Source organism: Perognathus longimembris, chromosome 3 (assembly GCF_023159225.1).
Source record: "Perognathus longimembris pacificus isolate PPM17 chromosome 3, ASM2315922v1, whole genome shotgun sequence".
NCBI classification, from domain to species: domain Eukaryota; kingdom Metazoa; phylum Chordata; class Mammalia; order Rodentia; family Heteromyidae; genus Perognathus; species Perognathus longimembris.
In genome coordinates this window covers 76950313-76972767 of record NC_063163.1, presented here as the reverse complement: position 1 = coordinate 76972767, position 22455 = coordinate 76950313, and the positions used below count along the sequence as shown (strand labels likewise).

Genomic DNA, 22455 nt, shown 5'->3' with positions numbered 1-22455 from the left:
GGGCTTTAGTCAATATTTATTTTTACCTTTCGTGTGCAAATAAATAGAAAAGGAAAACTACATTCAAAACAGCTGCAGGGAGAAGGGCAGGGGGAAACCAGGGAGCGCCCTCCGACACGCATGCGGGAGGCTGGGGCTGGTGGCTGGGCTGGGGCTGTCGGCCCCCAAGGTGGAGGGGAGGCGGGCGGGCACCAGGACTGCAGGAGTGGGATGCAGGGCGGCGCAGGGTCCACGCGGGGTCTCACCCCAGAAGCCACGGGACGTGGCCCAAATCTGGGCACAATGGAACATAAAGAAATAAATATGTGCGTCCCTGGATGTTTCTAGAAACCCATGGGCACCGCCCCAAACCTCTGAGAGCACAGGCCTCGCTCGGGGCGGAGCAGCCCGGGGCTCAGGCTGTGAAGGCCAGGCAGGGGCTGCGAGTCCCAGGCTCCGGGAGGGCAGCACGTGGACTCCAGGGCTCAGGGTGAAGCGGGGCGGCGGCTGTACTGCACGCGGTACCGGGTCACGGGCAGCCCGTGCACCAGCGCCGTCTCGCACAGCGTCTTGCAGGGCACCATGTCCTCCTCCTCCTCGCCCATCAGCCAGTCCTGCACCAGGCCGGCTGCCTCCGCCGTCACATGCTGCTCCAGCCAGCGCCCGTGCCAACGCGCAAAGTGCCGGTGGTGCCGCCGCAGCACCAGGGGCTGCACCTACGGGGGAAGGGGGAGAACGGGGCGGAGCCGAGGGGGGGAGATGGGGCGGGAGTGAGGCCAGAGGTGAGGAAGGGGCGAGGTGTCAGGCCGAGGGCGGGGCATGGGAAGGATGGGCGGGGTGTCGTTGCATGGGCGTGGCCGGGCATGCGCAGGGGGGGTGGGACGGAGCCCTGTTGGGGGCACCAACCGCCATGGGAGGGCGGGGCAGGCGCGGGGCGGGGCCGAGGGCGGGCAGGCGCGGGGCGGGGCCGAGGGCGGGCAGGCGCGGGGCGGGGAGGGGCGGGGAGGGGCAGGGCGGGCACCTGGCGGGCGCGGCCCAGCGTGCCGCGGCGGTACATGTAGTCCTCCGAGTTGACCACGAAGACCATCTTGTGCGAGCCCAGGCGGAAGCGGCAGGCCACGTCGCACGCGCTCTCCACGCCCAGCAGCCGCTTCCACGAGCTCTTGGCCTCGCCACGCAGCGCCCGCACCTGCTCGCTCTGCCAGCGTCGGAACTTCTTCAGGTTCCTGCGGGCGGGCGGGCGGCCGGCGGGCGGGGCGGCGTGAGCGCCAGGCCCGGCCCCCTCAGCCCCTCAGCCCCTCGGCCCGACCACCCGGGCGCTCTCACCTCTGCAGGAACACGGGCTTCAGCAGGAAGCCGGAGGTGGGCGGGCCGGCCGCGCCGTCAGGGCCCACGTACTGCTCCACATAGCGCGCCAGGTGCTGCAGGCGGAGGAGACGCGGCCTGAGCCAGGACCACTGGGGTCCCCGGTGCGTGGAGCCGTTGGGGGAACCTGGAACCCTCAGTCGCCTCCAGACTACAGCTGTCTGGAAGCTTCTGGAAGGCCTAGCGGCAGGGTGGTGGCCCAAGTCCCCTGCCTCCCTGCCTGGGAGACCCTGGCCGGAGCCCAGTGACAAATGCCGAGGCCAGGCCGGGGCCCCGGGTGGCTGCGGAAAAGCCTCAGCTCCTGAGGGCTGGGGGCCGCGGCTGTGCCCCTCGCCAGCCCGACACGAGGCGCCTTCCCACGACTGACACAGGCAGACGGAGCAGCAGGGCTCGAGGACAGGACAGCAGGCCTGTCTGACCGGAGGGGCCTCGGCTGTGGTGGTCAGGACTGGGGTTCCCAGCCGGAGGCCGGGGTGCTCCACTCCAGCCTGTCGCGAAGGTACCGGATCCGTGGGCTGCGAGTCAGCACCCGGCACACACAGGGCCAAGCCCTGGCCGCGTTTGTAGAGGATCATGCAGACAGAAGTTAGCACAAATCCCTGAGAGCCCAGGGGCTGGAAGTGCAGGGGAGGCGTCCACCGGGGCACTGGGCTGAGGTGATGGAAGGGAAGCCCAGGTTGCCTGGAGCCCCCCAAGGCTGGCGAGGACGGCGGAGGGCAGGAGAGACGGTCCCTAAGACTTTTGAGAACTTGTGGCTGCCACCACCCGGGCTTTGAACTTGTGGCTACAGGGTTCCTGTCCTTTGAGAACCCAGATTGTGGTCACTCCTGCAGCCCCAGGAAGTGAAGGCTGGGAGGAAAAGGGATCCAGGGGGGACACACGGAGAGGGAGGGGGCAGTCAGGGCCCAGCAAGGACCGGCACCTGCCCTTGGCCTGGCTGCCACCCCACAGCCTGCCTGAGCCCCAGTGCCTCTGAGCTGATCCCTCACCCTGTGGAGGTCTCTGCAGGTCTCCCTAGGGAGGCTGGGCAGCAAGACCCCACCCCCTGGTGGGAGCAGTGGGGAGGTGCCCCAGCCCTCTGTCCTGGGACACCCCGGAGCTGTCCAGGCACTGCTTGGAGCCAGAGCTGGAGGACAGGCAGTGAGTGACCCCCAAGGTGTGTGTCTGCTGTGTGTGGACATGGACAAGGGGAACCTCACCTGCACCTCCACAGGGTCCTCCGTCTGCGCCTCCTCAGTGTCCAGGAGCTCGATGGTCATGATCACCTGTCCTTTTCGCTGGAGGAACATCACCTGGGGAGAGGGTGGGGCTGAGGCCACGGAGTAGGGGTCCTCCACGTGGGGGGGCTCGGGGCATGGTCTGAGCATAGGGCATGGCCAGAGGCGGTCATCCTGGGGGCTGAGCCTGGGCCTGGCTCACCTTGAAGCAGTTCTCATCTGCCATGCAGCGCTCTGCCTTCCACTGGTAGCTGGTCTCCCTGGCAGCACGGACGCAACGGGAGGACAGGTTCCCCCCAGCAGCACCCCGCTTCTTCTCGTTCAGGTAGAGCTCCACCACCTTCAGGCACAGGTCGTCACTCACCAGGTGGTGCAGCTGGGGAAGGAGAACAGGCCAGGCCGCTGCCACCTCCTCTGGGGGAAGTTGGCCAGGGCACTAGCTGTCAAGACACTACTGGTCCTTATTGGGACCACAGCCAAGCCAGACCAGACCACTGCCAAAACAGACCAGAACAGAGTAGTCCTGAGCCACCAGAGCCAGACCAGAGACCTGAGCAGACCAGAGCCTGACCTACCAAACTGGACCAAAGTGGAACAGGTGTGCCAGGCCCCTCCCCTTGCTGCACCCACTCACCTGGCGGGCGATGTTCTGCACCAGCTTGTCCATGGTGAAGCCGATGTAGGCGTGTATGGTGAACATCTCACGCAGGGTGTCCTCATACTGCGTGGGGTCAATGCTTCCCTCCAGCAGGCTCCGCACCATGTCCAGGAAGGCGGGGTAGTACTCCTCCAGCTCCACTTCACCTGCGAGGGTACAGCGCGCTTCATTCAGGCACACCACCTGTAGCACACCGTGTGTAGCGCCCAATGGGACTCAGCCATGAAAAGGAATGGTACACTATATATGCTATGGCATCCAAGGGGTGCAGGCAGGCCGAGCTCTGGGGGAGCCCAGGGAAAGTCAACATGTCTCGCTCAGCCCTTACCAACCCACATGGCCACCACTAGAGGAACGCAGAATTGCCAGGGAATGGAGGGGGCCAGTGTCATGGAGTCTGTGCACAGGACTCAGGGACGGCAGCACAGGAGCGAACAGGTGACTGCATGCCAGGAAAGAAGGTATTGTGTCCCGCCAATGTGGAGACCTGGGTGTGGGGAGCCATGGTGCCGGGGGGGTTCGCACTGCCCCTGGGGCAACAGGGTCTTACTGGGCTGCTTGAGGCGTAGTTCCATAGCAGGGTCACCACCCTTCTCACGGCGACCAGCACACAGCAGCTGCTCCCGCTCTTTCTCGGCCCGGTACTCCAGCAGCTGCTTCTGTGCCTGCCGGTAGATCTTGAGCAGCCGCGCGCACAGCGTGTGGTGCAGGCGCAGGAAGAAGTACCAGTTGTTGTTGGCAAAGAACAGGCTGTACACATCATCCCGGGCCGCCTCCTCAGGGCCCGGCCCTGCCAGCTTTCCACGGTCTGCAGGTTCAGCACTTGGTGCCACCGGCCCCTCAAGCTCAGCCCCCAGCTCCTCCAGCCCTGGCACCAGGTGCTGGGAGAAGAAGAGGCCAGGCAGGAAGCGGAGCAGCAGCTGCTGCATGGTGGCCTGATCCTCCTTCTGGATGGCCGGCTGCCGCTTCACATAGTAGCCCACCAGTGTGGCAGCATCCTCCAGCACCTGCCGGTCCTCGTACACGAAGATGAGGTGCGGCTCGCTGGCTGGTGCGCTGCGCCCCTCTGAGTGCTGCTCCTGGTGCTGGGCAGTCAGGGGATCAGCACCCACCCCACCCTAGCCTCCAAGTCTGCACCCACCTCCATGGACACGAAGCCCGACCCAAAGCCACTGGTGGATTCCTGACCTGCAAGTGGGGCAGGGGACCAGGTGGCTGGGGGCTTCAGGGGTGACCTGTCCCTGGCCACCAGGGACAGGAAGCAGCTTCCTTTGCCTTACCCCTCTTCTGCCAGCTTCTTACCCTGCCATGGGCCCAAGGCAATGGAGCCAGTGAACAGGGACCAAGACCCGCACCCAGATGAGCAGGCATCCCGGGCCTCACCTCATCATAGACACTCTCGATCTCATTGAGCAAGCTCTTGGAGCGCAGGGCCTTGGTGTCATTCTGCTTGAAGTTCACAGCCTGGTGGTCCAGGGACTTGAGGTATGCCTTCTCATACTGCTCCCGCCAGATCTTGTTGAAGCCCTGCTGGGCCTCCCGCCACTCTTCTTCCTTGGCCTTCAACCTGTGGGGTGAGGAGGCTCGTCTGTGGCGGGACCAGGGGCAGCCTGCTCCCCCCATGCCCAACTGGTGACTGGAGACAGCCATATATGCACTCATAATGCCAGCAACCTAGGAGACTGAAGCCAAAGGATCATGAGCTCTAGGCCAGCCTGGGCTACACAGACATTCCAAAGGAAAGAAGGGATCAGGGGAGAGAGGGAGGGAGGGAAGGGCTCCCGGGGCCAGCACACCTCTTCAGGACAACAGGAACAGCGGTGACTGGGTTCTTCTTGAGGCTCTCAATGATCTCAGGGGCCTTGTCACCATAGATGCGGTGGATAGCACGCCGCTGGATCACCTCCGATGTGCCGCCTAGGGAGTCGTCCAGGCGGAACTTCTCCTGGTCCTCGGGTGCCATCCGCGACAGCTTCTTCTGCACACTCTCCAGCACCCGGATGGTGGCCAGGTTGGTCTCCAGGACCACGTCTAACTACAGAAGGAATCCGGAGGGTCAGCTCTGGGCAGGGACTGGCAGCCAGGACGGAGAGTTCAAGGAGAGCCAAGGTGAGTGGTGGGCTGTGGGGTGGTGGCTCCTGGTGACACTGAGTGACAGCCGTGGCCCACATGAGAACAGGAACGGTCCCCAGGGCATAGGGGCTCAGCACCAGCAACTTGGCACAGGAGGGAGGACATGGCCCAGGACACCACAGTGCCACAGTAGGCATCCTGCTCACACCATTCCCACAAGGACTTGAGGTAGCAAAATGACAGGGGAGAGGGGCAGGGGAGAGGTGCAGCATGAGGATCTCCCCATGATCTATACTGCTCAGGATCCCGACTGTGGAGGACACAGAAACCTCTACAGGTGAGACAGCACAGGACTGACACACATGTGTGCAAACAACACAGCTGTACACACACTTTCTACTACAGCTTGATGCCCTATCCCAAGCTCACACTACATGGCTCTACCAATGAAGCATGCTGCAGTAGCTGGGACCTGGGGGTGGGGCCCTGGAATGGGCAGGACCTCTGGAAGGGGTGGGGTGTTTCGAGAGCTAGGGCCTGGTGAAGAGGTGGGGGTCTCTGGTGTGGGTGGGGCCTCTCAGGCAGCTGGGCCTCCTGTGGGCAAATGTTATCACCCATGAGTGGGACTGCTAGAGAGGCCTTTTGGCCCCTTGGTCTCTCCCACCACAGATGAGCAGCAGGAGGGAAAAGGTCAGAAGGTGGGCTGGGGAGGCGGAGGCTCACGCACCTCAAAGCGCTCATCCTCACAACGATGCAGCTGCTCCTCATAGGGCGTCTTCTTAGAGCTAACAAAGGTAGAGTCCTCTGACCAGGAGGGGAAGGATACCCAGGTGTCATTCAGCACCTGTGAAGGGAGGAGCCAGTGCAAAGCATCAGGGACCACTCAAAGAAGTCCAAGTCTCCCTGACTTCATCAGAGGAACAATGAAGTCAGCTTGGAGTCGTTTCATCAGTGTTTCAGGCTTCCCGGGCCATGGGTCTGTCTGCAATACTCAACTCTGCTGAAAAAGCAGCCCCCAGCCACGTCCACGAGCAGGTGTGGATGTGTGGTGTATGAATAAAACTTTACTAACACAGGCAGTGGGCTGCTATGACTCATAGCCCTTTGCTGACATGGGACTAAACACCTGGAATCAAGTGGGCACATCTGGATTCTAGAAATGCACCACTCATCTGAATGTCCAGGGGGGAAGCTGAGGTCAGGGACTCAGTGGTGGCCATTGCTCTGGGGGTCTGTAGCTCAGTCTCCCCTGTAACAGGAGGCCTGAGGTATCTGCTGAGCCAGATGGGGTCCCAGCCCTAGCTGGCCTGTGTCCCCCAGGGAACACTACCTCCTTGCAGATGGCTGTTCTTCCGCTGCACCTTGGCTGCTGGTAGGTTTTGGGGAGTGCCCGATAGCTGGACCCAATGCGCTTGCAGGATGCATAGTCAATTTCTCGGCTGATTCCATCCCCAGACCTCTCACTCATGGGTGGTGCAAACGACAGCTCTTTCACCCCCAAGAAGGACTTAAACTGTGCGAAGAGTTCTGGAAATTTCCTTCAAAGACACATCATACATTAGCATCCCAGGGACCTTTGCAGAAGAATGATCTGGAAATGTGACAGTGGCCTCAACAAAATTCAGTGCCAGGAAGGAGAGCAGAGAAATTGTGGGTAGAAACACTCCTAGTCACCTGAGTCTGTTCCACCCAAGCCCAAGCCCCTTCTGGCACTTTCTTTCCATGCCTTCACAGGCCTTGACGGCTCTGTTATGTTTAGGGTGAAGTAAATAACCCTCACACCATGCACTGTGCGAAATCTAGCAGAAACTCCCCTTGCTCACTTGCATGCTGGCTAGCTGGGCCCACCACTTTGGTGCTCCATGCTCCAACTGGTCCCACCTCAGAAGTTTGGGGCCTCCCTTCTAGAGAGTCCCTGCTGCTGCTTTTTTATTTTCTTCTTCTTTTTTATTTTGTTAGCTACAGCTGGTACATGGAGGAGATGGATTCAGGGTACCCCAGCCTTTCCTATATCATTTCTTCTGAATGCCCGTGCGTCTATAGACGGTAACCCTAGCAACAATTTAAAGTAGTTGTAAGTCACCCACAAGCTAACTCAGGCGGGTGGAGGAGCACACATGGAATGCGGAGCCCCTGGGAGTCCCACAGGGCTGCTCACCCTAGAAAAGGACTAACGAGTTGCAGGAGCTCGGAGCCCGACACCAACTCCTGGTTAAAGAGAGCAATGCAGCGCAGAAAGTTCTCGTACACCTCCTGGCTTTTCAAAACCCTGCGCACCTGTGGAGGTAAGGGGCAGCGTCGAGAACCTCCCAGTTACCGAAGCAACCCCCCTGGCAGTGGGTGTGCACGGAGGTTGGCCCGGCCCTGCTCAAGCCCCGCCCCCAGGCAGAAGGCCCACCTTGTCAAAAAAGGAGAACTCCTGCAGTGTGCCGTACTTGCCCACGGCGGCGAGGGACAGGTCTTTGGTTCCACGGAGCTTCATCTTCTTCTGTGGAGAGAAGTGGACGGTTAGTGCGGCATCAGGGGCCTGGCAGGGCTCCCCACTGCAACACCGGATGTTAACCTGGAGGCCCATCTTCCCTGTGTGAAGTGGGGAATTCCGGGGGCAGCACCCATCTGGGGACTTAGGAGAGGGAGCCCCAGCCAGGTCTGAGGTTCAAGGCCCTCCCTGGTCCTGTCCACTGAGCCAGACAGCAACAAGGGGACAGGCGGGAAGGGCACAGGATGAGCTGGAGCAGCAAGGTTGGAACCTGCAAAGGTTTCTCTACCTAAGATGGATGCAGACCTCAGCAAGGCCACCTGCCCTGGGTGTGAAGGGCACCACTGTCCTGCCAAACCACCCAGGGCATGATGAGAGCTTGGGTGTCCAGTTGAACAGTGAGTCATGGACAGTACCTTGGAGTCTGACTCGTATAATGAAAGGGGATGAAAAAGTTCTTTATTACACTAGAAAATCAACTAGGAAATGCCCAATGGATGCTGGTGTTCAGAAAACATCACAGAACAATGGGAGGGAAGGACAGGAGCTAGATTTCCTCATTTGGAGAGTGGCTAGCAGCTACATGGCAGCCATGCCTATGAGAGCCCTAAGAATGAAAGCAATAGACTGAGCAATAGACTTGCCATGGGAGAGGGCAAGGGCCTGGGAGCCACCACTAGACGCAGCCAACTCCTCAGGGCCCTAGTCACAGTTTTAAGGCTGACTAGGTCCAGCCTCAGCCCCCAGGGCTCTACAGTGCTCCAGGTCACCAGGCAGATGACCATGATGGGAGGAAGTGACCAGGTTACCTTGGCCGGAGCAGACACAGGACGCAGGAGTGAGGGCCGAGAGCGCTTTTTGCTGTGCTCCAGGCTTTTCTCCTGCTCACTCTTCTGGACACTGTTCATCTCACACGGCCCACTGCCTGTGAACTGAGGACATGGCACACACCTTGTTATGGATGGAAAGCCCACACAGGCTCTCTCGGCCCCAGTGACTGTCATCAGCCACAGGCCAGAATCTCTGTGTGCAAGGTGATGCTGCAGGCTCAGTAGATGCGCACAGGAGCAGGGGCAGTGACTCATGACAGTAAGGCCAGTTACGTGGGAGGCAGAGACTGGGAGAATCAGGGTCAACAGCCACCGTGGGCAAAAAGGAAGGACTACTACCATTGAAACAAATAAGCTGAGCACAGAGGGCATGCCTATAATTCCACCTATGCAAGAAGCCATAGGTAAGAGGATCATAGTCCAAGGCCCGACTTAAGAAAAAATAAAAGTGAGTTTATTAGGAAAAAAAAAACACCTAAAGCATGGGCTGGGAAAGTGGCTTAGTGGTAGAGTGCTTGCCTAGCATACATGAAGCCATGAGTCCGATTCCTCAGCACCATGTACACAGAAAAAGCCAGAAGTGGCTCAAGTGGTAGAGCACTAGCCTTGAGCACAGAGAAGTTTACAGTGCCCAGCCTCTAAGTTCAAGCCCCAGGACCAGCAAAAAAAAAAAAAAAAGGAAAAATACTTTAAACAAAAAGCTCTGTAGGTAGCAAGCACAAGGGAAAGGTCAAACCATAAAACACACACACACCCTCCACAATGGAGGGGGTGGCTCAGGTGGTAGAGCGCCAGCCAATGAGCAAAACCATCAGATACCAAGTTCTAGTCTTGGTCTCCAGCAACAGAACACAATTCACATTTTCTGCTTATATTCCCAGGTACCCACACAAGCAGAAGGCTCAGAGGCCATGATTGAACAAGGGCAGAGGGATGGGGGTGGGGGGTGGGGTCTGAAGGCAAAGGGTGGGGGGGACACAACTATAGTGAATGTTCCTTGCCTGTCATCCAAGCAGGCTGCCTCACCATATATGTGAGCCCTCAGAAACACAAAGCATCTTGGGTAAAAGGAAGCAGGCACACCCCTCCCCACAAAGCTGCAGGTGGAGGCGCTTTTCATCAGCCAGGTTTGAATTCTTTGGCAGAACAATTCATGTCTGAGGGTGTGGGGCTGTCCTAGCTGGTTTGGAGGGCTCATCCCCTATATCATGGACTGTCAGCAAGGCTCATCTGAAGGAGAGTACCCATGGGAAACCCTGAAATGTTCTCAACAGCCATCACCAGCCCTGCTCCCAGCCCACCAGGGGGACCTGGACACAGACAACAAAGCACATGCAGCTGGTGTGGAGTCATGGTGTACCAAACAAGACAGACAGCAGCGACAAGGCATGGCACGCGGCTGGCTGCCATGGCAACTCTGCTACCCACACCAACTGAATAAAAGAACACAAAGCCTCCTGTGAGCCCAAGGGCAGACCCAGCAGTAGGACATTGAGCTTTTTATTTTTTTGAAAAAGGATAAAAATTTAACTGTACATATAAAGGAAATTTCTGGAAAGATGTGGCCTTCTGAGACACTGAAAGCTGAGTGAGGAGGGAAGTCTACTTTCTGTGTGATCTCAGTACTAAGACTTGGCCTTTGCAGTGTGGACAGCATTTTCAAATAATGATACACTTCAGGTGAATGAAAACACCACCACACTGCTGGATTATTTAATCTCATAGGGTATCATTTGCTGTAACTCCAAATGACTGAGAACACTATAAACACATGTCCACATTTAGTTTGCTTGTTGACTCTAACCAGTTTCCTTTAAAATGTTCTGAAAGTTGATTATAAGGAACATATTCTTGGAGGGAATTCTCAGTTTGGCTATCTGGTGGGGAAAAAAGTAATGAAGATTTTTGTGATACATGAAGACTTTGTCTCTTAAAGAATTATATATAGCTGGGCATGTGAGTGTATGCCCATAATCCCAGCACTCAGGAAACTGAGGCAAGACAATGTGTTTAAAACTCAGAGCCAGCCTGGCAAGACCCCATCAAAAAGTTATTAACTTAATTCTTTAAAGGTTCAAAGCTATTCTAAGAACTGCCACTGCAGACATGGGCCAATTCCTCAGTAGAATTTCTTTCTTTGGTCAGGTGTGGGGCTTAAACTTGGCCTGGGTACTGTCCCTGAGCAATTCGGCTCAAGGCTAGTGCTCTACCACTTGAGCCACAGTGCCACTTCTGGTTTTCTGGTAGTTAACTGGAGCTAGGAGTGTACTGCCTGGACTGGCTTTGAACCGTGATCCTCAGATCTCAGCCTCCTGAGTAGCCAGATCACATGTGTGAGCCACCGGCACCCAGCTGGAATTTTTTACGGGTCTTCAAACAGTGCTGGAGAGAGGTGACAGAATAATAAGGGGATATGTGCTAGGTGAGGACAGGGACCCGAAGGCCCACACCACCCTGCTTGCTCCAGGAAAAGGCAGACTCGGCCAACTCTGGCCTGCAACCCTTAACCTATGTGGTTCAGTGTCCTGGAGCCCTGACCCCCACTGCGGCAAACAAAGCCCCAGGGCCTTCAGTGGTTTGTCATGGTTTTCCAGCTGAGCCAAGCTGTGCTAGTCCCTACCACCCCTTCCCTTTGTAAACAGAGTCATGGACTCCCGGACACACATCCATGCTGCTCCCACTCTGCAGGGCAAAGCTGTGCCTGGACCAGGCGCAGTGGGCAGCGGGCTTGTGAGTGAGCAGTGTCTGGTTCCCTCCACAGGAGAACTTGCTGGACCATGTCTGCACGCTACAGACAGCAACTTGGCCCCTGCTGTCTGTCCTGCTCTAAGAAGCGTCCAGAATGTCATGTGGAACACACGGAGTGACAGGGAGCCTTATCTCTGTCTAGTGGTGATGAACTCCCATCCCCCAGGTGTGGCTGACTCTAGGAACAGGGCAGGGGGGCTGCCTTGGGGCTCATCAGGAAGCAGGGGCTCCTAAGCTGGGGTCTGGCAGGTTCTTTGGTTTGTTCTGGGGTACTGGGATGGATCCAGAACCCAGTGCATGGGGGCGACCTGTGTCCTCCGCTGTCTTCCCCAACCCCAGGCCATACCCAGACCAGGTGGGCCCACACTGGCTGCAGGGAGCGGGCACTGCAGGATGGGACCTCTGCACGGGGTGGGGCCTGCAAGTGGGATCCTGGGAAGAGGCTGCCCAGGCCAGGAGTCTGGCAATTGCCTTAGGGTTGGAGGTCCTTATGAAGGACAGGATCTTGGGTGGGGTGACAAGGCATGCCACTTCTAACCCCAACCAGAGGTTCTGCCCTCAGCACCACTGGGGTGGGGGTACTGGGATGCCAATGTCCCCCTTCCTTGTGAGGACCAGGGTTGGAGGGACTGGAGGTCAGACCCTGCAGGACTGAATCAGGCCACCTGTGGTGGGGGTTCACTTGCCCAAGGCCACTCCCTCTGGTAGGAGGCACAGGGGAAAGCCCTGTGTAAGGGCCATAGAGGCAAGCACAGGTGGAAACCCAACACCCCAAGTATATGACACCACACAGGGAGGGAATCTTAAGAGGGGCCCGAGAGAGAGGAGCCCACGGGAGTCTCAGAAGCCAAGTGTGGTGACACCGCCCCACATACACCCATGTGTGCTGCCCTGCTGGCCCAGCCCCTCATTGCATGTTCACTGCAGTGCCACGCCCTCACTGCCACCAAGAGCAGGGGTGATACCTGCACTGCACACCCAGTGAGTCAGACAAGACAGCGACACAGACAGCACTCACACAAACAACACTCAAAGAGGGGGCTCCACTACAACAGGACAGGACACCCCAGTGCCCAGACGGCAGGAGCAGGCAGGACAGCTCCCACCCCAGTGCCAGTGGAAAGCTGTGGCTCCAGCAGTACTGAGCTGCATAGTGACTGAAGGCCAGGGCTCATTGTGACACCAGGCCCACAGCCCCACCACCGGCCTAGCCAGGGAGGGAGGCCAGGTGTAAAGAGCAGCAGCTGGGGAAATGGAGATATTGCTGGGGAACACCCTGCTCCTCACAGGGATCTAAGGAGCCAGCACCACCTCACCAAATCCCCAAACACCTATTCTGCAAAAATCCAACCACAGATCTTCAGTCTCTGGCCTAAGGAGCACCCCTGTAACCTCGGCATGCCAAGGTAGGAGGTTCACGAATTCCAGGCAGCCAGGGTATGTATGTAGGGGGACCCTGCCTCCCACCAGCCATATGGCATCATGAGGGACTGGAGAAGCTGGAGAAAGCGTAGACCCACGTGGGAGCTAGCCAGCCCCAAGGGGCACCACTGCCTTCTGCACAGGGCACAGAGCAGCCCACTTGTAATCCCGGGCCTCAGAAGCCTGTGGCAGGAGGATATATGTCCCTGGAGACCCTGGGCTACAACTCAACACCCAAGTCACTGGGGGAAGAACACAGACCAGAAACCAGGACAGGTGCTGGCTCATGGGGGGATGGGGGGAGCCCACAGGGCAGTGGGGCAATGCCAGGAAGGGGCTGCACCATGTTAACCTAGATCCCACAGTACCCAGTGAGCTGATGTGGTCTAGAGAAGAAATCACTGAAGCCATCGCTGTTCACACCATATGCACAGATACACCAGATTGTACAAGGAACCCAGTGCCAGTGCAGTGGCTCCTGCCTGTCATCTCAGCCATTCAGGAGGCTGAGATCTGAGGATCACAGTTTGAAGCCAGCCTGGGCAGTAAAATCTGTGAGACTATCTCCAGTTAACAACCCAAAAGCCAGAAGTGGAGCTGTGGTTCAAGTGATAGTGTCAGCTTTGATCAACAAAGCTCAGGGGAAGAGCTCAGGTCCCGAATTCAAGGCCCAGGGCTTACGCACGCACACCCTCGCACGCACAGGCTCACACACATACGCACGAACACAGAGGAATACTCAGTCATGGAAAGTAGTGGAGCACTCACACCCAGAACGTGAACAGGGCAATGTGATACTGAAATATACACACAGACCCCATGGGGGGAAATAGGCAGGCAAGGAGGCAGGCCATGGCAGCTGGGGGGGGGGGGGGGATTAGAAGGGCTGCTCCGAGGACGGGTCTTTTAGGGGTCTAGGAGTTGAAAGGGGACTTAGAGGTGCCGGCTGCGCAACATGGGGATGTAGTAATGCAACTCAAGTGTGCGCTTTAACATGTGAACTTTATGTTGACACCGATTTCATGTCAAGTTTTCAAAAGAGCCTTCTGCTGATCCAGAAAACAAAAATGAGAACCAAAAGGAAAAAGCAGCCTCCGCCGGTCTCAGGCCACAGCTGGGGGAGAAAGTGGGGTCAGTGTGGGCCCCAGACCTTCCCATCCCAGACCCTCCTCACCCACCTCTGCACTTGGCCACCCCCAGCCTCCCACCAACTCCTCCTGCACCTCCCACAGCCACTTACGGACAGGTGGGCACTGTGTGGTAGGACCCCAGCCCCACCACCCCAGGGGCCTCCAAGCCACCGAGAGGCCCAGAGGACCTGGCCAGGGTCCCCTGGCCGCCCACGCCCCAGGTGGTGGGTCCCCATCCCTCCCTGCCAAGCCCCAGCCCCTGCTCACTCACCAGGGAGAGCTGACTCACCAGGGAGCGCTTGGCCTCAGGCAGGAACTGGCCGAACTCTGAGAGCAGGTCCTCCTGACCACGGAAGAGGTTGGCCACCTCGGTGAAGACCTCCTCCTCAGACATGCCGCGGAACGGACGGCCCTTGGAGTGCAGCTGCTCCTTCTAGGGGGTGGGGCGGGGAGGGAGAGGAGGCATCAGGACAAGACTGGGGCTGTGGGGAGCCAGGGTACCACCTGCAACCACCGCAGGCCCAGGGCCACAGTCTGATGCCCAACATAGGACCTGGGCCCAGAGTGTGGAGGGGACAGGGAGCAGGGTGGACGCAAGGCTGAGTCAGCAGCCAGGGTGGAATAATGCTTACACTAAGAAGGGAGAGAGGAAAGGCTGCCAACAGGGGACTGGAAGGAGATCCCAGGAAGAGAGGCTAGACGGAAGGCAGGACCTGCCCTGAGAAGCCAAGATGGCCTTTAAAGCATATCCAGACCGACCCTACAGGAAGGTCATAAGACGAAGCCATGCTAAACCTGCAAGGGGCCCAAGGCACTTGAGCCTCTTAGGCACAGCCCCCTCCCTCCCTCCTCTCAGTCCACTGGGCCCCATAGGAAGAAAGCCAGGCAGCCTGGGGCTTCTACCTTTTGTCTTGGTAGTACTTGGGGTGGGTGGCTGAGAGGGCCTTGGGTGCTCATGCTCTGCCAGGAGCTGCACCCATCCCTACTCAACCCCTTCCTGCAAGTCACAGGACTCAGGAAAGTCAAAGCTAAAATAAGCAAAGGCCATTCAAACCAGACAATTCAAAAGATCTACACAAAGATGCAGAGATGGCCCCATTGGACGGATGTGGAAACAACTGAGGGCTAGGGGCGGTAGCACACGCCTGTAATCCAGCCACACAGGAGGCAGAGATAAGAGGATGATGGTCTGAAGCCAGTTTCATTGAGGCTCAGCCTGAAAAACAAACTAAAAAAGAATGTGGATGCAACTCAAATGGCAAAGCATTTGCCTAAAAGCCAAAGACCCTGAGTCCAAACCCCCAAAAGCTCTAGAAATAGAAAAGAAAGGAAGGAAAGGAAGTAATTAGAAAAGTGTTCCAGCCATCCCAAGGCCCTCCAGCAGATATGGATGAACATGGTCCCTCAGGTACCCAGGCCAGAGGCTATATACCCCCAACCCTGGGAATGCACTTGAGGGGGGCTACAGACTGTGGGGAGGGGAGTGGGGGAGGAACAACCAGAGAAGAACAGTTGCCACTTGCTCTGATGTGACTTCATCCAGAAAAAACGAGGTGAGGTACAGGAACTTCAGGTGCACTCAAGATGGCAGGAGCCACATGGCACCCTGTATCAGGTCCCCATGGGTGGCATGAAGTCTCTCCTCTCTACCCCTCTTCCCTTCACCTCCACCACCCCTGACAGCTGCTCTGGCCAGACCTGCCTGTGTTGTGCACACCACAGACAGCAAAACTTCTACCAAAATGCCATCACCAAGCACAGCGTATCTGTAATCCCAGTTACTTGGGAGGTGGAGAGCAGGAGAATCACATGTAAGACCAGGCTTGTGAAAAATTAACATCCCATCTCAAAAGCAAACAGGACATGTCTCCTCCTTCATCTAATATGACTGGGCAATACAGGTTCTGTGAGTAGGGAAGTGCTAGGGCTTAAACTCAGGGCCTTGGCATTGTCTCTTACCTCAAGACTAGTTCACTCAAGACTAGCACTCTAACACTTGAGCCACAGGTCCACTTCCAGCTTTTTGCTGGTTAAAGAGACTGTCAGATTTGTCTGCCTGGGCTGGCTTTGAACTGAGATCCTCAGAGCCCAGCCTCCTGAATAGCTAGGATTACAAGTGTGAGCCACCACTGCCTGGTCTATGTACAGGTACCATCCTTAAAACTGCTTGTGGGGTTCAATGGCTGTTATCCCAGCTTCTCCGGAGGTCAGGAAGATATAGGTTTGAGGCAAGATAGGCCAAGGGCTTGAGAGTTCTCCTCCCAGAGAAAGCTGATGAAGCCTGTCATCCAATTATACATTCCAGGGCAGCATAGGCAAAAGTTAGACGCTATCTAAAAAACAAAGCAAGCTTGACATTGATGGCTCTGAAGTAAAATCCTAGCTACTCAGGAGGCTGAGAGCTGAGGATGGTGGTTCGAAGCCAGCCAGGGCAGAAAAGTCCTCACAAGACCCTTATCTCCAATTAGCCACTCAAAAACCAGAAATAGCGCTTATTGGCTCAAGTGGTAGAGCACTAACATTGAGCACAAAGAGGCTCAGTCAGGGATAGTATCCAGACTCTGATTTCAAGCCCCACAACCAAAAAGAAAAAAAAAAAAGCAATAAGGGCTAAGAGGACATTGTCCTCTAAGAGACACAGTGTGTCAGTATACAAAGTGCCAGACACCAAGTTCCTATCCCTAAAATAAAAAACGAGCCAATGGCTAAGGCAGAGTGCTGGGTAGCAGGGAAGCAGGGCAGCTGGGCTGGAGGGCCAGGTGCTCTGACCTGGTAGGTGTGCAGGATCTCCAGGAAGGAGCGATAGATCTCCGGGTGGTCCAGGAAGCGAGTCTTAATCTTGTTCACATAGCTGATGGCATTGTTGAACTCCACCGAGTCTGCCTCCAAGGGTCCCTGGCCCCGCTCCTCCTTACAGGCCGCAGCCGCGGCAGCCCCCTGCGGCTTGAAGTCACCTGTGCCTTCGCCATGAGCATTCTCCTGCAACAGGACAGCCCATGAGAAACACCGTGGTGGCCAGCACAGAAACAGAGGTGATGGGGGGGAGGGGCATATACACATGAACATGCCACAGGCTCCCCATGCTTCCTGTGAGCACAGACCTCAATGCACTTTGGCTGTCCAGTAAGCACAAGGAGCCTGAGCAGGGGCAGGGGATTTACTGCTTCCCGGGGTATAACCCCCCTCCGTCACCCCCACAGCAGCGGGCACCAAGGCTCTGACCCATGGGACTTTGGATATCATGGCAAGGGCACCTGGCTGCTAAGCCCAGCGCAACCACAGTAAGGAACACTAAGTGCCCAGAAGTGAAGAGGCCCAGGCCTCAAGCTTTCACCTGTGCCCTGGGCACTCGGGGAGGAGGAGGGCCTAGAGGAGGTGATGCCAGCTTCCAAGAACTCTGTGCAGTATACCTCTGCTTGGGCCCAAGGCTGTAGCTTTGAGGACTAGTTCTCAAGGAACGCTAGAGAAAACACCTTTTACCAGAGTTCAAGGCCCAAGTCCCTCCCCGTACTGCTTTTTGAGTTCAGACCGCAATCCCAGCCCACTGAGCTTCACCACTGCTAAGCAGGACCCACCAGTGGTAAGGGACACGGGAGTCAGGCGGGAATAATGCACCAGCTCAGGCTGTCCTGTCCCCACAGTGGCAGACTGTGAACCAGAAGCCCCCTCCTCCATCTCCTCAGCAGTACCAACAGGTGGAATGACCACCTAACTGGCCATACACCAGGCACCTCCTTTTCTTTTTTCTTGGGAGTCACTCTGAGACTTGAAACAGAAGCTGCCATCTGAGCTTTACCAGTTGTGGCATACATGTGTGCTGGTGTCACAAACTAGGGGACAGACAGGGCATCTCAGGAGGTGATACCTCCTGAAGCCCAAGCAGGACTGACTCAGAAGGCTGGCTGTGCACCAGGAGACACTGGGAGACACTGGTGGAGGCCAGGACTGCTGGACACCCCACTATGTCCAGGACATGTCCTGGAGAAACAAAAGCATGAAGCTACCCCTCAGAGGCAGCCACTCTGAGTCACCCCCAGGGCCGAAGGGCCGCTCAGCTGAGACTGGCAGGCTTGAGAACAGAATGAACAATAAGAAAAACCCTCACCAAAGGCAGTGTTCACAACAGAGTAGATGTGTGAATGCAACAGGCTGCATCCTGGGGATATTCATGGGGGAGGGGCTCCAAGGATTCTGGGAGGCAGGAGAGAAGCAGACCCCTCAGCTAGCTTGCTACCTATCCATGACAAGCCTCAGGCCAGCTAAGCTACCTGCAGGGGGTCAGGAGAGAGGGCCACTTTATCTGTAGGGACAGCCAGGTCTTGCCCCATCCAGTGCCAGGTTGCTGGAAGGGGCCTGGCACAGTGAGGCAGAGTTGTGCTCCTGTCCCCAGTGATGCTCTGCAGCTTCTCTTAAGAGTGTGGTGGCCGAGTCTCCAGGCCCACATCTGTGGAATTCAGCGGCCTCAGCTACTAAGTCTTTTAATTTCACACAACATACTGATTGTGGGAGAGCACAGAGAAAAAGCAATGTTCACCCCAGAGCCCTGCTCCACCACTGCCTAGGCATCTTTCCCAATTCCCCTCCCAAAGTTCACGTCTGTCCTGCTAAGAGAGACTGCCGAGGCCCTGCACCTGCACATGCCCAGCTGGCACAGGAGAGCCGAGGGTTCACAAGAGGAGAGACATTTTGTGTCAGTAATGGACCTTGAACTCTGCACTTCCTTGGGCCCACACAACCTGTGCAGCTTTTTTTTGCTCGAGATAGAACCTCAGACGTTCCCTGCCTATGTTGGCTTCAAACTTTAATCCTCCAGATCTGTCTCCAGACCAGCTAGGACTACAGGCCTGAGCCAGTGGTGCCTGACAAAAATGGTCATGTTGTTCTAGAGTCATTTCTGCAGCAGGTAGAGGCCAGAGGTGTGGCTAGACAACCCAGAATGCACCAGGAAGCCTGCTTACTTAGTAAGCAAAGGTGGCTGAAAAGCTATGGTCCTCACTGCTGAGAGGATGGGAGGCCAGCTTGTTCTTCCTCAGTGTCTGCACCCCTCCTTCTAGCAAGGAAGAAATACAAAGACAGGAGGGGCAGCAACCCATCACCCCAGAAAGGCTCCATACTCCAGCTTGGGGCTGGGCCAGTGACTTGGTCCAGCACTGGTCTCACCCTTTTTGCTGGTAGCAGTGATGGCTCTGGCTGCAGAGGAGTGTAACCAGGTGCATGAACGAGCTGACTGCCAGCTCCCTGGGAGACCCCCCCCCCCCCACAGGCAGTGTGGACAGCTACAGATGTGGTTCTGCCGGAGGCTCAGAGCAGGATGACATGCCCGGACACAGGAACCTACCATTCATGAGCCGGGGAAGCTGTACACCCTTTTTAGTTTTAATCTTTTTTTGAGGGAGGAGAAGAGGGGACAGAACTGGGGACTGAACCCAGGACCACTACTAAGCAAGTACTCTGCCACTTGAGCCACACCCCCAGCCCTCTTGAACATTTTGTTTTTGAGACAGGGCCTCAGTAGTTCTGTCCACATTCACTCCAAACTTTAAACTCTAAAAATTAAAACACTAAGTTCTTCTGCTGTCATCCCCTAAGTAGTTAGGTTAAGGGCATGCGCCACCATGCTCAGCTTCCTACTCTTGATTTCTTTTCCAAACAGATCAATTGAGGATGCTGCTGCCTATGTTTCGATCTATTTTGATTGGTGCTAGAAGCAATTAGCAAGTCTAGCAAAAGCAGAGACCTTGCATGGGGTAGTCAACAACAAAGAAGGCAGCAGAGCAATGGGGTTGAGGCCCCTCCCATACCCCTGGCGGTGGGGTGGCAGCATACCTGGCTCCGGGGGGACTGGGTGTCCAGCTTGCCGTTCTTGGGAATATCTATCCGGTACCCAAGAGGAAGGAAAGCATTGAATCCCACAATGAGGTCCGGGTGCTCGTGGAAGAGCTGAGACACACGACGGATGACCCCAGGAGTATCAATGCTGAAAGAAAGAACAACCAATAGTAAAGAGTCTTGGGAAACCAAAAAGCAAAACCTGCTCTCACTCCCAGACTCTTTTTTTTGGCCAGTCCTGGGCCTTGGACTCAGGGCCTGAGCACTGTCCCTGGCTTCTTCCCGCTCAAGGCTAGCACTCTGCCACTTGAGCCACAGCGCCGCTTCTGGCCGTTTTCTGTATATGTGGTGCTGGGGAATCGAACCTAGGGCCTCGTGTATCCGAGGCAGGCACTCTTGCCACTAGGCTATATCCCCAACCCACTCCCAGACTCTTAAATGTACTTTGTGTGGCACACTTACAGCCCTGAGTCCATTTCTCTAGTTTCCCTGTGGCTACCCTGGACCCTTGTGGCAAAAGGCACACATTTACACAGTACAGCATCTCAGAACACTGCAAACATGCACACTTGATTCTGAAAAAATGCCAAGTGCAAATGCTCACTATTCCTCTTTTGTGCCAATACTGAGGACGGGGCACTGCTACTGAGATTTTGCAAAAACTGAAGGCTAGTCCTCCACTACTTGAACCACAGCTCCATTTCTGGCTTTTTAGTGGATAATTAAGAGATGAGTCTCACAGGCTTTCCTGCCTAGGCTAGTTCCAAACAACAATCCTCAGAGCTCAGTCCTGAGAAGCTGGGATTATAGGCCTATGCCACAGGAACCTGCTTCCCCTCATTTCTTCACAAGGGAACAGAGGATGTCTGCCTTTTGGCTGCAGTCACCAACTGTGCAGAAACCAGGGTTGTCCCTCCACACTCCCTAGGACGGCAGCACAGCAGGATGTGACCTGAACAAAGAGGCTTGAGTCCTACGCCCACCTCTGCTTTATGTGTGGAGCTTACTGAGTGTTAGAAAATAAGGACAGGACCCTGAGATACTCTCTACCTTCTCCCTACCCCTCCTGTTTCTGTACCTCCCCCTACAAAAAAAAATAGCATTTTAATGTTTTCTATTAGCAAAATCCTAAATGCTTTCTGCCCCTCTTTCCTTGCAAGCAGGCCTGGAACAGGCGGAGCCACCTTAAAAAAAAAAAAGATAAAAAAATAACTCTTGTAAAATAAAAGAGCAAAACAAACCTCTCCTTATCTTTCCAGGACAAAACAGTAACATTTTAAATAAAAGCAGGCTCAGGCTGATTCTCCCATTCCCCCCACCCCCTTCCCGCTCTCCTCCCATGGCTCCCAAACAGCCAGCCCTGAGAGTGGGTGCAAGGTCAGAGGGCTGGGGGGGGGGGGGGGGGAGGTGGTCTGCGATGGGAGCCCGCCACCCAGCTCACCCTAACTCCAACCTGGACCGAGGCGGGGGGGCCTCCCGGGGAATGTGGAGGCCTCCTGAGGAGGGGAGGGGGTACATGGGTGTCTCTCGGGGAGTGGGGGGGGGGAAGGCTACTGGGAGAGGGCTTCCTGAGACGGGGGTGCGGGGAGTGGGCGGGGCTTTCTCTGAGCTACCGAGCGGGGGGGAGGGGGGGGGGAGGAGGGGACCGTCATGAACGTTGAGGTTCTGCCAGAGACTGGGTGGGCTTTCGGGGGGCGAGGGGGGCCTTCCGCGGGGCCTGAGAAGATTCAGACATACAAGGGTCGCCCGTGGGCCCATAACGGGGAGGCTACCGGGACGCCCTGGAGGGGAAGAGGGAGTCTCTCGGGAACCGGTGAGACCGCAACGGAGGAGGGGGGGGGGGTCCTCCTGTGGCGCAGGTGGGCTTCCGGGGCGTGGAGGGGTCCCTGGGATGGGGTGGGGGGGTTCCCGGGGTGGGGTGGGGTCGCCCGGGGACCCGGTCGGGCTGACGGGGCTCCCAGAGGGTGGAGGCAGTGGGGCGGACGGGTCCGGCGGAGTCCGGTCGAGGCCGGCCCGGCGGCGCGGCCCGCGCTACCTCTGGCTCTTGAACTCCTTCATGATCTCCAGGAAGCCGTTGTAGGTGGCGGGGTCGCTGCCGAAGCGGATCTTCACCTGGTCCAGGTAGGTGAGTGCGTCCTCCACCTGCGGGAAGGGGCGTTCAGGAGGGCCGAGGGCCGGAAGGGGGTGGAGGTCCGCCCAAGGGCGCCGGGGCCTGAGGACACCCGGGGGGCGCCGCGGCCGGGCTGCGCTGTGAGGAGGCTCCGGGAGCGGCCCGGCGGGGGTCGCCGGGGTGAGGTAAATCTGACAGAAATGGGACCCCAGGGGAGAACGGAGTCGCCACTCACGTGCACCGGCAACTTCTCATGGCCTCCGGGGCCCGAACGACCCCAGCGAGCGCCGCCCGGTCCCCGGCCCGCAGAGCCGCCTCCACCTCCTCCGTGCGCCATGTTGAAAGTGAGAGCCTCGGCCGCCGCGCCCCCGCCTGAGAGCCCGCCGCGCATGCGCACGCCCCGCCTTCAGGGCGGGGCGGTGAGGCGGGGGCGGGGCCTCCGCGCGGGGGGCGGGGTAGGGGGGGTGGGGAGAAGGCGCCGCCGGAGCGGTCTGAACCCGGAGCGCGCCCGACCTCCTGCGTGACCCCAGCCCGCGTCGCAAAATAATTTTCTGTACTTGCTCACTTCACTGGAGAAAGAGGGGGAAAACAGTTGAGAAATGTCTGCCACATAAA

At 57.2% G+C, this 22455-nt stretch overlaps 1 protein-coding gene across 1 annotated transcript; it reads right to left on the bottom strand.

The window, feature by feature from the left end:
- On the bottom strand, positions 1–22208 carry Sin3b (SIN3 transcription regulator family member B). Its single transcript, XM_048342717.1, has 19 exons — positions 22076–22208; positions 21766–21872; positions 19728–19878; positions 16671–16880; positions 14191–14334; positions 8581–8703; positions 7691–7780; positions 7451–7569; positions 6623–6830; positions 6020–6136; positions 5016–5254; positions 4603–4786; positions 3770–4304; positions 3196–3365; positions 2764–2937; positions 2544–2636; positions 1306–1400; positions 1001–1205; positions 1–695 (listed from the first exon to the last, which is right to left on the bottom strand). The coding sequence occupies exons 1-19, from the start codon at positions 22175–22177 to the stop codon at positions 465–467; spliced, it is 3297 nt and encodes a 1098-aa protein (XP_048198674.1). The 5' UTR covers positions 22178–22208; the 3' UTR covers positions 1–464.
- Between the last annotated feature and the right edge of the window lie 247 nt (positions 22209–22455).